The sequence below is a fragment of the Pelmatolapia mariae genome, linkage group LG17 (genome assembly GCF_036321145.2).
Source record: "Pelmatolapia mariae isolate MD_Pm_ZW linkage group LG17, Pm_UMD_F_2, whole genome shotgun sequence".
Taxonomy (NCBI): Eukaryota; Metazoa; Chordata; class Actinopteri; order Cichliformes; family Cichlidae; genus Pelmatolapia; species Pelmatolapia mariae.
Window position 1 is genome coordinate 23,846,635 of NC_086242.1, and position 12,492 is coordinate 23,859,126.

At 45.7% G+C, this 12,492-nt stretch overlaps 1 protein-coding gene across 12 annotated transcripts in view; it reads left to right on the forward strand.

Moving 5' to 3' along the window:
• The window catches only part of mical3b (microtubule associated monooxygenase, calponin and LIM domain containing 3b), a 28,216-nt gene extending 16,581 nt beyond the window's left edge, over window positions 1-11,635 (forward strand). For 3 of the 12 annotated variants that reach the window (XM_063500438.1, XM_063500439.2, XM_063500437.2), the window contains 21 exons: window positions 35-97; window positions 666-836; window positions 955-1,044; window positions 1,394-1,573; window positions 3,067-3,150; window positions 3,476-3,638; window positions 5,321-5,424; window positions 6,052-6,118; window positions 6,269-6,428; window positions 6,936-7,096; window positions 7,184-7,252; window positions 7,712-8,287; window positions 8,363-8,436; window positions 8,577-8,648; window positions 8,802-8,852; window positions 8,935-9,180; window positions 9,275-9,368; window positions 9,470-9,520; window positions 9,600-9,699; window positions 9,770-9,843; window positions 9,971-11,635. In XM_063500438.1, coding sequence (XP_063356508.1) covers window positions 35-97; window positions 666-836; window positions 955-1,044; window positions 1,394-1,573; window positions 3,067-3,150; window positions 3,476-3,638; window positions 5,321-5,424; window positions 6,052-6,118; window positions 6,269-6,428; window positions 6,936-7,096; window positions 7,184-7,252; window positions 7,712-8,287; window positions 8,363-8,436; window positions 8,577-8,648; window positions 8,802-8,852; window positions 8,935-9,180; window positions 9,275-9,368; window positions 9,470-9,520; window positions 9,600-9,699; window positions 9,770-9,843; window positions 9,971-10,155 — 2,835 coding nt within the window. In that variant the 3' untranslated portion in view covers window positions 10,156-11,635. Of the gene's footprint in view, window positions 1-34; window positions 98-665; window positions 837-954; window positions 1,045-1,393; window positions 1,574-3,066; window positions 3,151-3,475; window positions 3,639-5,320; window positions 5,425-6,051; window positions 6,119-6,209; window positions 6,429-6,935; window positions 7,097-7,183; window positions 7,253-7,711; window positions 8,288-8,362; window positions 8,437-8,576; window positions 8,649-8,801; window positions 8,853-8,934; window positions 9,181-9,274; window positions 9,369-9,469; window positions 9,521-9,599; window positions 9,700-9,769; window positions 9,844-9,970 lie in introns of those variants that run through there. The other 9 variants (XM_065469451.1, XM_065469450.1, XM_065469452.1 and 6 more) reach the window with 9 other exon arrangements.
• Window positions 11,636-12,492: the final 857 nt, after the last annotated feature.

Consider the following 12,492-nt stretch of genomic DNA (forward strand, 5'->3'; position numbering starts at 1 on the left):
AATTAAAGATGGTAATAATTTGTGGTATCTGCAGGAGCATGGGGGGGCATTGGGTAAAAAGAGGAAGACCAGTCAGTGGAGTCGAGAGCAGCAGGAGGTCAGTGTCCACACTTCACTTCAAAATCAGCTCATGTTAAACTATTCAAATCTTCCGAATCTTCAACCAGAACCAGACATTGAAGGACAGAGAGCGTTAGACATTCAGATTGGAGATGGTGAGCGGTCCGGCTGTCCGTCCATTTTCTTCGTCTTATCTAATTCAGGGTCAGGGTTCAGATGAAGACTTTTCTTTAATTCATCAAGACTCACAACTGAAGACAAATGCTTCTTTTTCACTCTGATGACCCTTTTCAGTCTCTGTAGGCCATGTGACTCAGGTGGAGATGGAGAAGCTTCCATCACCAGGGCCTGAGCTGGCCACTCTTTCTCTCTTCAGTCTGGACTGATGGATGCGGCCTCTTTGCTCATTTACACACCACACCACTGATGGTGATGATGCCACAAAGCTGACACCAGCACAGTGTCAGGGCCAAAGGTGGAGCCGCTGATGTCACTGTCTGTGGGAGAAGCCACCTCAGGAAACTCACTACTGTTTGGCAACTGACTTTCCTCTGATAACTATGACCTGATTTTTTTCTTTTTTTAATGGATATTTTGTTTTGCAGTCATGTGACCTGAATGGTGATGTTGAGAGCCAGTCATTTGAGGAGGAGTTTGTGGGTGGGGCCAGTCGGTCCAGAGTTCGTTTGATGGCCAATCAGCTACAGGCAAAGCTGGATGAAAGTTCATCTACCTGCAGGACATCTTCTGCTGCTTCTGCTGATTTCCGTCGACAAGTGAGAGCGTGCTGATTTCTGATCAATCATATTGATTTCTGATGGTCAAATAGGGGTTGTGGACATGATGTGTGTACTATTAATGTTTCTATAAACGCAAACACCCTGTGTTAACCAGCAGGGGGAGCTATCCAGCCTCCCTCCAGCCTCCCAACCAGCAGACAGTCAGCCGACTGCAGCTCCAGTTCACTTGTCATCATGGAGGCCGGTAAAGACCAGTAGAAGCCAGTAGAGACAGATGTGACATGTTGGAGTACTGATAAACTACATTTTCACTTTAAAGACTCATTTAAGAGGATGCAGGTGGCTGGATGGTTAAAATAAATAGATGATTTCCCTTTTTGCTGTCTGTTGATACTTCTGAGATCCACATGTGAATCACACAGATGTTAGTTTGGTTCGTGAGAAGTTTCTTTCTCATGGATTCATGTGCTGGACACACAGGGTGATGTAACTATGAACCAAATTGAGTTTTTGGTTTGAATTGAGACCCTTTAAAGAGGATTTCTCTATGGTGTGTGGTAGACATCACTGATTGGTTCAGGTTTTGGTTCTAGCCTCCTGCATCGCCACAGTTTCTGCAGAGTCCAGACTGCAGATGGAATAACATCTGCTGTCTCTGCCAGAAAAAACGAACTCTTCAGCAGGAGCAGATGAGTTTTCGGTTCAAACAGAAGCTCAAGGCTCAGGCAGTTCTCGATGGGGACGAACAGGTGCCTGAGCAAGTACCTGAACAGGTATCTCTGATGGGTTTTGGTGTGTTTGTGTGCTGAACGTTTACCCCTCCTCCCGTAGTGCTCTGGTTTGTTCGGGCCTCGGTGTCCCCCGGCTGCACTCGTGCTCGTCAGCCTGAACATCCTCAGTGGATCGTTGAGTCCTGCAGGGCTGTACCGATCGCCTGCTTCATGTGATCAATAACAGAGTGAGGCTCATGAATGGCTCCTATTGAGCAGAGGAGCTGTTCTCAGATCAGCCTGCAGCTCTGATGTGTTTGCTGACTGAGCACTTTGTGCGGCTGGACTTTCCCTCCATCTGCCGCTGTGTTTTCAACCAGCATCACAAGCAGGGTTTATTTTCCTCTCCTCTGGCTGCCCCATCGCTGAAAACAAGTTAGATCTCCTGGAAGATTCACCTGGTCCTGAACGGTATGATGTCCCACAGCTCAGATGTATCTTGGCCATAAACCCTGATCAGGGTGAAGAAGCTGGAGTTACTGTCATGCCTCAGATGTTGCTGCCAGCTTTGATATAAAACTAACCCCAATATTTCACTCCAAAGAGTACAAACACAAAGACACTAAATAAATCCTGGAGACGTGGAGAACTAATCAGATGAGAAAGTAAAAGGTCACATGTGAAAATTCCTGCTTAAACACCATAACGCTGAACGTGATGCTGGTAAAAAGCACTTGATATCCTATCACTCTCAGTGGTGGATCAAGGGCCTCATTTATAACAACTGCATAGTGTAAATCTATAGGGGTCTCACTGGTGTTAGTTTCTTCACACTCAGGTGTGTGGATCAAAAAACAAACTTTTGGAAACAGAAGTTACTTCCACACCAGCATCTTCCTTCCCTTCTTTAACAGTCTCACCCTCACGTTTCCTTCCCTTACCCTAACCCTAACCCTGACCCTGACCCTTGGGTCTGTATGCTGCTGATCATGGTCAGCTAAGGTTGTTTTCACACCTGCAGTGTTTAGTCAGTTTAAATCAACCTCTGGTTTATTCTCCCTGTCTGCGCGGTTCGTTTGTGCAGGTGTGAACACAGTAATTGCACTCGAGTGGAGACCAAAACAACCGAACCAGCTACCAAGTGTATGTTACAAGTTTGAGCTAAACATCATCCTGTACGAACATATGTTTTGTATTCTCAGTGGAGGAAAGTGCTATAGACGTGCAAAGGTCTGTACAGGCTAGCAGCTACCATGAATGTCTCCGAGTTCTATGAGCGGACTGAAGTGAAACAAAACAAAGCAAAACTACAAGTTTTAAACTCATCAGCTGAGTCGGACCAGAGGACACGCGCTACAGGTGTGAAAACGTCCTTTGAGGCAGATGATGTCAGGGTTCAGGTCTCGCCATCTTTCCTGGATATTAAAAGTGAATATATGGAGTTTATTTTCAGCTCACTGCACAGGTTAACTGCAGATGAAAGGATATGGTTCATTATTTGATAAATGAGGCCCATGGTCTGTGGCTGTAATGTGTCTGTGTCTGTCTGATCAAAGTGCCTTCAAATGTATATGGGTGGCGTGAGCTCACTGGCTGAGCAGATAACCAGTCGTATGCAGAGTCAGGAGGACGGTGGTGGGGTAAGACTGCTTCAGTATTCTGCGCCTTGTTCACTTCGGCTCTTTGACTTTGTTTCAATCAGCTGAAGTGAAGAAGATGTTGTCATAAATCACCTGATAACTCTGCCCAACTGATGATGGAATTCAGTTTGCTGAGACTTTGTTTCCTTGTTTCTTTTTTCTTGTGGTTTCTTCATTTCTTTCATTCTTCATGTCCTAATGTCTCCTTTCTTTTAGCTTTTTAGTCTGTCACCTTTCCTTCCATCCCAGCCTTGTTTCCTTTCCTCCACTTTCACTTCCTTTCCTTTAACCTTTCCTCCATCTGTTGCTGTGTGTGTCCCCGCAGGTCTCTGCCAGCTGCAGTCACGTCTGTTTCTTCTGTAAGCAGAGGGTTTATGTGATGGAGCGTCTCAGTGCAGAGGGCTTGTTCTTCCATCGCAGCTGCTTCCAGTGTGGTTCCTGCAGCAGTCCCCTCCGCCTGGCCTCGTACACATATGACCAGCACGCTGGTCAGTGCACTCACATCCCCCTCCTCCACCCTTCTCTGCTGTTGGGGTTTAGGTTTTAACAGGTTTCCATGTTCAGCAGGAAAAAAGAGAGGTGTTCACTCTCCTTCTGTGGGGACAAACAATGACCTCACAGTCATGAAACACATTTTTAGAGCCAGTGTCTCTCTGAGCAGATCATTGCCATTGACCCTCAGAATAAACCTCCAGTGACCTCCAGGAGAGAAAACAGATGTCTGACTTTGAGATGAGGCCATAAGAGACAGAGTTGATATGGACTTTCTCAACCCACACACTGAAAAACCTCTATTGATGGCCCTGGTGTCAGGGTGATGACATCACAAACAGGGTTGTGGCAGTGACAGAACGTTAGATTAAACCTGAGTGACAGAGCTGAACTCATCGGTCTCATTCCTGAGGTGTGGTATCAGACGATATCAGACTCATGACTAAGTGGAGGATAAAGCCTCTCTGTGTCCAGCACATAGATAAATAAAGTTCACAGTCAAATCTGTAGCTTTATTGACAATGAGCAACAAAAACAGGGAGCAGTGTGACATCCAATAAAAAGATCCAATCAGAAACCAGAGAAGAAAAGACAAAACAGCCTCATTTGCAGATAAATTTGTTTGTTTTTGAAGAGCGTTAATGTGTGTGGGGGGGACCTGTGTCAGTCTCCACGGTATCTTTGGGTCTTTGGGGATAAAAATGGAAACAGCCTCATAAACGGGCAGCTTGATGCAGAGAACAGTGCCGCGTTGTTCAGCAGTCAGCAGTTCTCTGCAGACTCAAACACTGGCCTGTGGGCCAGATCTGGCCTCCTGATGAAGATCTGTGACCCTACCATGAGCTCAAGTTCTGCTCTCACAGTCTGAATGTGTTTTCATGTGGACTACTTACTTGGACCCAGACTCACCTGAGACTCTGTCCATAAACGTGTACGGGAGGGTAACAGGTGGTTCTCCCGTGGCTGTGGGTGGAAGAAGGACCCCCTGAGTGTCGGAGTGGACCGGGTAATGAACAGCTGATGAAGCCCGGACCCCCTGCTGTGCGTCAGACCACCGACAGTTTGAAGTCATTTTATTTGCAAGATAGATTTCATAAATGAAAAAGCAACGCAAACCTTCAGAGACATAGGTCCACACTCACCTCCGTACTTCTGTAACTTGTTAGCAGACTCATAATCGTGTATCAAAAAACAATCTGATTAGTGTCTAAGTCTCAGATCTGCCGATTCGTGAGTGGGGAGAAAATGTGTGACCCCAGCAACACACAACCTGCCCTGCAGACTCACTCTGATTTTTCTGCCCATCACTGCAGTAATCTGATTACTGTCAGGTGGTGGTGTCATGTGATCGGTGAGCTCAGTTCAGGACGCCATGGGAGCCCCGAGCCTCGCCGCCACAGGTTTCCACACCACATTTTTAACCACACAAAGTGTCTATTGTGGGTCTGACAGCTGAATTCTGCAGCTCAGCAGCCAATGAGAGCACAGTGATCACATGACTGATGAGTTTGAAGTCGAGGCGGGAGTCGGTGTGAAGGTCGCTATAAAAACATGAATTTTGGGAAGTCTTCAGAGACGAGGGCTGCAAGATACCCTCCACATCTGTCTGTGTGAGATACCTGTGTGTGAGAGACACACACCTGTCCTGACATCGTGTCTGTTGTCCTCTGTGTCTCAGGGAGGTTTTACTGCCTGCAGCGCTCCGAATGTCACCTAAGTGCTCAAGCCGTGAGGAAGAGGCCGACGCCATCTGACAGAGCTGTGTCACACAGAACATCAATCGTAAGAACCACTTTTACTTTCATTGTGATATTATCTGTGTGCACCTGACCTGCAGGTGTGGGCGATTTATTAGTTCAAGCCCTGGAAGGTAGAACAGGTGATCAGATGCTCTTAAGGTGGTAATTTTAGTTGGAGGTCAGGGTGGTGGTGGTGGTGTTGTGTGGTTGGACCTTGAATGGAGAGCTGACAGGAGCAGCTACCTGCCTGTGGAACCGATCAGTTCAGGTGTTTCTGTTCACGGCAGGTAAGCTGTTCAGGATCATCACTGTTTAGCGAGTCAGTACGGAAGATCAATCATGCCAGAAATGTTCAGTTCAAAAATAATAAAAACACACATTAACAGAAGAAATAATGACACAAGGAAAACTAGACCTTTCTTCAATCACCTGTATAAGTTTTTTTCAACCTTTAAATCCTAAATAGCAAATATTTCGCCTTTGAAAAATAAAGATAATGATTCTGATAACGATTTAATAAAGTTCATCTGCTAAACTCATTTTAGAAAATGAATGTGAAAAAAACTCTTTTTGTAAATTTAATTTAGAATCAGGGTTACTGAAAACTTTGAGTTTTAGAGTTGGAATAATTACAGGACTAATAAATAAACGCATATCTTTGTCTTTGAAGGGGTCCCAGAGCTCGGCGCCATCTCTGTCTGACTCTCTGATCTCAGCAGGCCGCCGCCCATCCTCAGGTGAGCTAGCTTCACCTGTGTGTGTGCTTTCAGTGTCCATACGTGTTCACACTGAGCGCGCTCCTTAAACGGGAATCAATGTGGGCTTTAGTGTGTCTGTGTGTCTGTGTGTGTCTGTGTGTGTGTGCGGCTGCGTTGGTGTGTTGGCAGCTGCTTCTCTAATGGCGGCAACGCCGGAGCGGATCGAGCTGGAAATCTGGCGCCGGAGCTCGGAGGTGGAGCTGCAAGAGGAGCTGGAGGAGGTTTCCGAGGAGGTCCTGAACCTATTCAACCTGAGCACCGACAATCAGACGGGGTCCAGGTCCAGAAGGTCGGTAAACCTCAGGAAGTAGAAAAAAACAGAAACAGCCTCGGCTTTAATAATGCTTCAGCCTTTCTGCTGAATGCTGGGAATCACCGCTCCATACGGGGGTCAGTAAACATGTCTTGGATGTAAAGAGCTGGAGGTCACACACGTTTTACTGTAAAAACTTCAATATGAAATATTTTGTGGTGTGAAAAGTAAGAATTAATAAAGAAACTTAAATGTTTACATCAAAATAAAGATTACAATAAAAGCGAAGTTTTAAAAAAAAAAAAGTTATATTTGTGTCTTTAGACCCCACAAAATTTTAAATGTTTGTAGGAATTTTTTTTTAATTCTGTTTTGACTTTTGGATTTAAAATTTTGCCTTTTGTTAAAAAAAAAATTCTAGTCTAACCTGTAAATATTTAATCAATCTATCTATGGCTCTTATTCTTTTATAATTTCACTTTAGTTTGTTTGGTTGGCAGTGTTGGTCCTCCATCCCAACTGTTTTATGTTTCCTGTTTTCAGTTCAGAGTCAGACATGGAGGAGGAGACAGAGGCAGGAGGCTGTGTAACCTCAGACGAGACGAGATCTTCATCGAGAGAAACGCTGCAGCTTTACCTGAAAGTCCAGGAGGAGGAGGACGAGGAGGAGGAGGAGGAAGGCAGTGACATGGAGTCCAGCGATGGTGAGTTAAAGTCTTTGTGAGTTTTTGGGTGTGAAGTAGGGGTCTTGAGTTTGAGATGTGCTGTTGTCTGTCTCCCCCTGCTGGTAGAGGGGGAATACGACCCCTGGGAGATGGAGCGCCGCTCGGGCCTATGGCTCCTGTTAGAGGAGGAGACAGGTAGCACCTACCTGAACCTGCTAACCAAACTCCTTTTATAAAACCACAGATTTAAGAATAACCACCGTGTTTAACATGAATGTTTAACTCTGTGCATGTGTGTGTGTGTGTGTGTGTGTGTTTGTGTGTAACAACAACTAAATTTAAATTCTAATTTCATTAAAAATGGAATGAAAGGACAGCGGAGCTCCATGGGAGGATCAGAGGACGGGGACAGGAAGTTATTAAAACTCAAACACTGACCTGATGAATGTGTGACACAAAGTTTAAAGTCAGCTTCCTTTTCGTTGTGAGCTCAGCAGCTGCTTCTAAAGGCCGTCGTTCTAATCTTTACGCTCGCTGCCTCACGTTCATTCACATCAATAAACATTAATATTGAAAGGTGTGTGTGTGTGTGTGTTTGTGTATGTGTACAGAGTGCATATACACATTATTTCATACACTATCTCCTCCCTTCAGAGGCGGAGCTTCCTCCTCACAGCTCTGACACACCTGTTCAGCCTGACTCCACCTCTTCCATGAACTCATCTGTGACTCCACCCCCTGTCGCCACCACCGCCAGCACAGCCTCCTTCATCACCACACCTGAATCCCCTCACAGTGAGGATGGAGCCAGAGCGCCACTCACACCTGCCGTTGTCATGGAGACACCTGCTGCTAGTGGGCGGGGCTCATTTGACAACATCACACCTGAACTGCCGCAAAATAGGCCCCTCCTCCTGCAAGAGAAAGGGGAGGGGTCAGAGGAGGACCCAGGGACATTTAGGAGGAGGAGGAGGAGGACGAGACGGCGAGAAGCTCATAGCCTCCCCCCTAGACTCCTCTTCCCCCCCCTGCAGCCTGGGGGCAGGGCTCTCCTCTTTAAGATGCTCAGAGAGGCTCCTCCCCCTGGGCAGATGGAGCTGGGAGGGGTTGGAGCCAGAAATCTATTAAAGACTGTGTTTTCTGGAAACAAGAATGAGCAGAAGAAGAAGGGGGGTGGGACTTTACCTGCAGAGAGGGCGAAGGAGAAAACAACCAGTCAGAGATTCACAGGTGACCATAATAACAACACCTTTAGTCAGTGTGATGTCACTATGATGATATAATACCTGTACCTTCTTTGTCCAGATGTGAGAGCAGAGGTGTCAGATCTTGATTCATCCACCGTGTTGCAGAGATGTTCCCTGAAGCCCCAAAACAACGTAAGCACTCCGACCAATCACAGTTCAGCATTATTCCAAGCAATCTGAGACCTAAATTATACCCAGACTCACTAAGGGATAGGGATAGGGGTCAGACTAACACCTAGACTGGCTCTCTCACCGGAAGTCTTCTTTTGCAGCTGCGTTTGGAGTTGCTTGACCTGACCAATGAAATTCAGAGGGTTGCCATCGAGGAGGAGGAGAACCAGGAGGTATCACCTGACACACAATGACCAGACTGACTTTAAACTCGACCGACATACCGACTTGTTTAAACTACCCGAGACTTAAATGGACGTAGATTCACATCTCGTCTATCAGTTTGACTGTTTTCTGTCCTCCGTTTTTCTTCTTCCTGCAATCAGCCGCCATACGTTCCTCACGCTCTGGCTTTCAAACGATCATACGCCATAAAGGTACACACACCTGATCCTCTGAGGGTTGTGGTGGTCCAGCAGTTTCACTTCCTGTCCTGATGCTTACTCACTGCTGTTTCAGAGACGCCCCCTGAAAGACAGAGTCCCGCTACAGGACTCTGACGGCCAGTCTTCCTGCCCCACGGAGGTGGTGGGGGTCCTGGTCCAGCCGAAGGAGGCATCCAGTTTGAGCGTGAAGGAAACCATGTTCCAGAGGGAGCGTGAGGATGATGATGACGACCTGGACACCAGAATCACGCGACGGGTTCAGAGAGCTGCAAGGAGACAGGCCAAACAGGAAGAACTGAAAAGACTCCACAAGGCCCAGGTGAGGTTACCTGAGTCCAGCTGAGGTTACCTGAGTTCACCTGAGGTTACCTGAGTTCAGGTGAGATTACCTGATGTTGCGTTCTGTGTCTCAGATGATCCAGAGGCAGCTGCAGCAGGTGGAGGAGAAGCAGAGGCAGCTGGAGGAGAGAGGAGTGATGGTGGAGAAAGCTCTGAGGGGAGAAGCAGGTACTGAAAATACAGGCCAAAGGAATACCTGAACTTACTTGGTTCTACCTGAACTCAGGTGTGCTTCTACTTTAATTCACCTGTGCTTGTGTTTCTGATAGATTACTGGGGAGAATCCAGCCAAAGCGCAGACATGGAGCTTCACCTGGGAGGTCAGTTCACATATCCGGTTACCTGTGGAGTACATATACAGCAGGTATTATGCGGCGCTGAACCCAGTTTTCTGTGTAGGGCTCGGGAAACTGGATAATCCGCCGCTGATGCAGCAGTGGTTCCAGCTGGTCCAGCAGAAGAACGCTCTGGTCCGATATGAAGCTGAGCTCATGATCTTGTGAGTATGTGACCTTTGACCTCTCACCTGGGCAGATTCCTGGGGTGTGATGGTTCTGGCTGTGTTTCAGCGCTCGAGAGCTGGAGCTGGAGGACCGGCAGAGTCGACTGCAGCAGGAGCTCCGAGAGAGGATGGCTGTGGACGGTAACACAGACAAGATCAGAGCTCACCTGCTCACCTGTGTGTTTCTGTGTGATGATCACCTGTGTGTGTGTGTGTGTGTGTGTGTGTGTGTGTGTGTGTGTGTGTGTGTGTGTGTGTGTGCATGCAGACCACCTGAAGGACGAGGAGCAGCTGGCTGAGGAGCGTCTGATCCTGGAGGAGATGCTGGAGGTGGTTGAGCAGAGAGACTCTCTGGTGTCCCTGCTGGAGGAGCAGAGACTGCAGGAGCGACAGGAAGACAGAGACCTGGAGCAGCTGATGGTGTCCGGAGGACTGGGACTCACCTGGACCTGAGGTGGTCAGACTTTCTGTCTCACCTGTCAGAGGTCTTTAAACCCACCTGGACACAGGCAGAGATGACATGTTTAAAACTGCAAACTGTCAAGTTGACCTGAGGAGACTCTGGTTTAGTGCAGGTAAACAGTCCAGGTGGAGAGAAACAATTACACTTATTAACTTTTTAAAACTGATTCATAAAAACTACCCACGAGCAGAAACAGGATGTCTTAGTCTGAAATCAGCTGACCTCTAATGTTTCCTTAGAGGTTAGTCATCAGAGCAGCTTGATGGATGAAATCCAGCAGAACCCAAACAGATACAGGATGGTCTGAATTGAACCATCCAATCAGGTGTGATGATGTCATTTACCCCAGAGAAGATGGGAAAAACCTCCACTTTTCTGACTGCAGGAGTTAGTACTAATGCTAACAGCCTGCATTAGCTATGGTAATGGAACACTGACATGGCTGCTAGCCAATACCATGCTACTGCTACTGCTAACCAGCTACCATAACCCACTAGCTGTGTTGCTACCTCGAGTAAAAGTAAGCTAATCTAAATGAAGAGGTGTTTGTGCAGCTTGTCCTGGTGCAGAGTTTAAATATCTCTAACTCCTCTAGAGAGGACACAAAGGTGGATTTTAGCTCTCAGTGCTGAGCTATCTTAAAACTCCATTCTTTCTACTGACAACAGGGGTAAACTCCTCTGATCTGAGCTCAGTAAACTCTTTCCTGAGGAGTTTACAGTCTCAGATGCTGGTTAATTAATTACATGCTGTGTGTCAAATGTTTGAATGCAGTAGAATAGTATAGCGCTTTACTGTCATTGTACATGCACAACAAAATTGTGGAGGCTCCACTCCGGCAGTCAGGTGTAAAACATAAAAACTAGACAGCAAGAGTTCAAGAACTCAAAAGTGGGCTAAATAGGCAGGCAGACTAATGAATCAAATTAATTCTACTAGAAACCGGTCGTCTACAAGAACTGGATCTCGATACTCATTCCTAATATTTTAGATATTAAAACTGATATTAACTGTATTTAAACTGTATTTAAATCCTTTGAGGCCAAACCCTCTGGTCTCATATCACTGTTTTTAAAACTCTTTTATAAAGTTTAGGCACTCTTAAAACAAGCTAACACTCACTAAAGCAGTTTGAGCATTTCACAAACAGAGCCTTTGTGGCCCTTTAGTAATTCTGGTGACTCCTGATGATGGCTGGGACCTGGTGGGGTTGGTGGATGTGGTTTTTGACACAAAAGGGTTGTTTTTTTTTAACACAAACTTTAATATTTAATAAAATTTTTTTTAAAACATCTGATGAACCATGTGACCCAGCCTCAATGACATTTTTATTTAACTGATTATTGATTGTGCCATCAGATCACTTGTGTGCCTTACCTGCCACCTGATCAATAACATGTGTTCATGCCGCGATGATGGTTATTGCTGTAACTCTGACTCTGTGCTGTGAAATAAACCTCTCATTTCTGACATTCTGGCTCATTTTCTGCTCAGAAATTACATTTTATTATTATGATTAAATACAAACACATTAAGCTTTTTTGAGAAGATCGATGAACCATTCTACCCTTATAATGTTTGATTGTTGAACATAAGCAGTGACTCCTCTACAGCTTTGTATTCAATGCACAGTGAGAGTAAGATCTGGAAGCTTCAGTCACAGAAGAGTAAAAAATAAATCACCTGGCCTGCAGGTGATGCTGGTCGTCCTCCAGCAGGCCTCCATTTGTAAGTAAGCAAAGTAAGTAAAATTTTATTTGTATAGCACCTTTCAAAATAAAAATCACAAAGTGCTTTACAGAAGCTTAAACATAAAAACAAAAAATTAACCAAAAGCAAGTTTAAAAAGATGAGTTTTTAGCTGTTTTTAAAAGAGACAAATGAGTCCACAGATCTCAAGCTCAAAGCTGTACATGTAGAGCATCTGAGCCTGTACACCAGTAACAAACAGCTGTTTGGATCACCAGATGTTCCAGTAGTTTGAACTTCCAGTCTGGCAGTTTCTGTGTGTTTCCAACAGAAACTGAAGACCAGATGTTTAATTCTTCTGAACAGCCTGAAAACCCTCTGACAGCATCCTGTTTCTGCAGATGTCAGTCTGATGTCAGAGGTTTCAGTTTAGAAGATTAAAAATATTTCGTCTCTCAGTGGTGCTCCGGCTCTTCTTCCTCCTCTCGAGCATGCTTGTGTAACTATTTCTGTGGCTTCACACTACCCAACACATGATGGTGAAACGTTTGTCCTGTTAATGCTCCAACTGAAAGAGGAAGTTAATTACAGGCTCCGACCTCTGGATGTTGTCATTCTTTTGTTTTCTTCCTCAAACT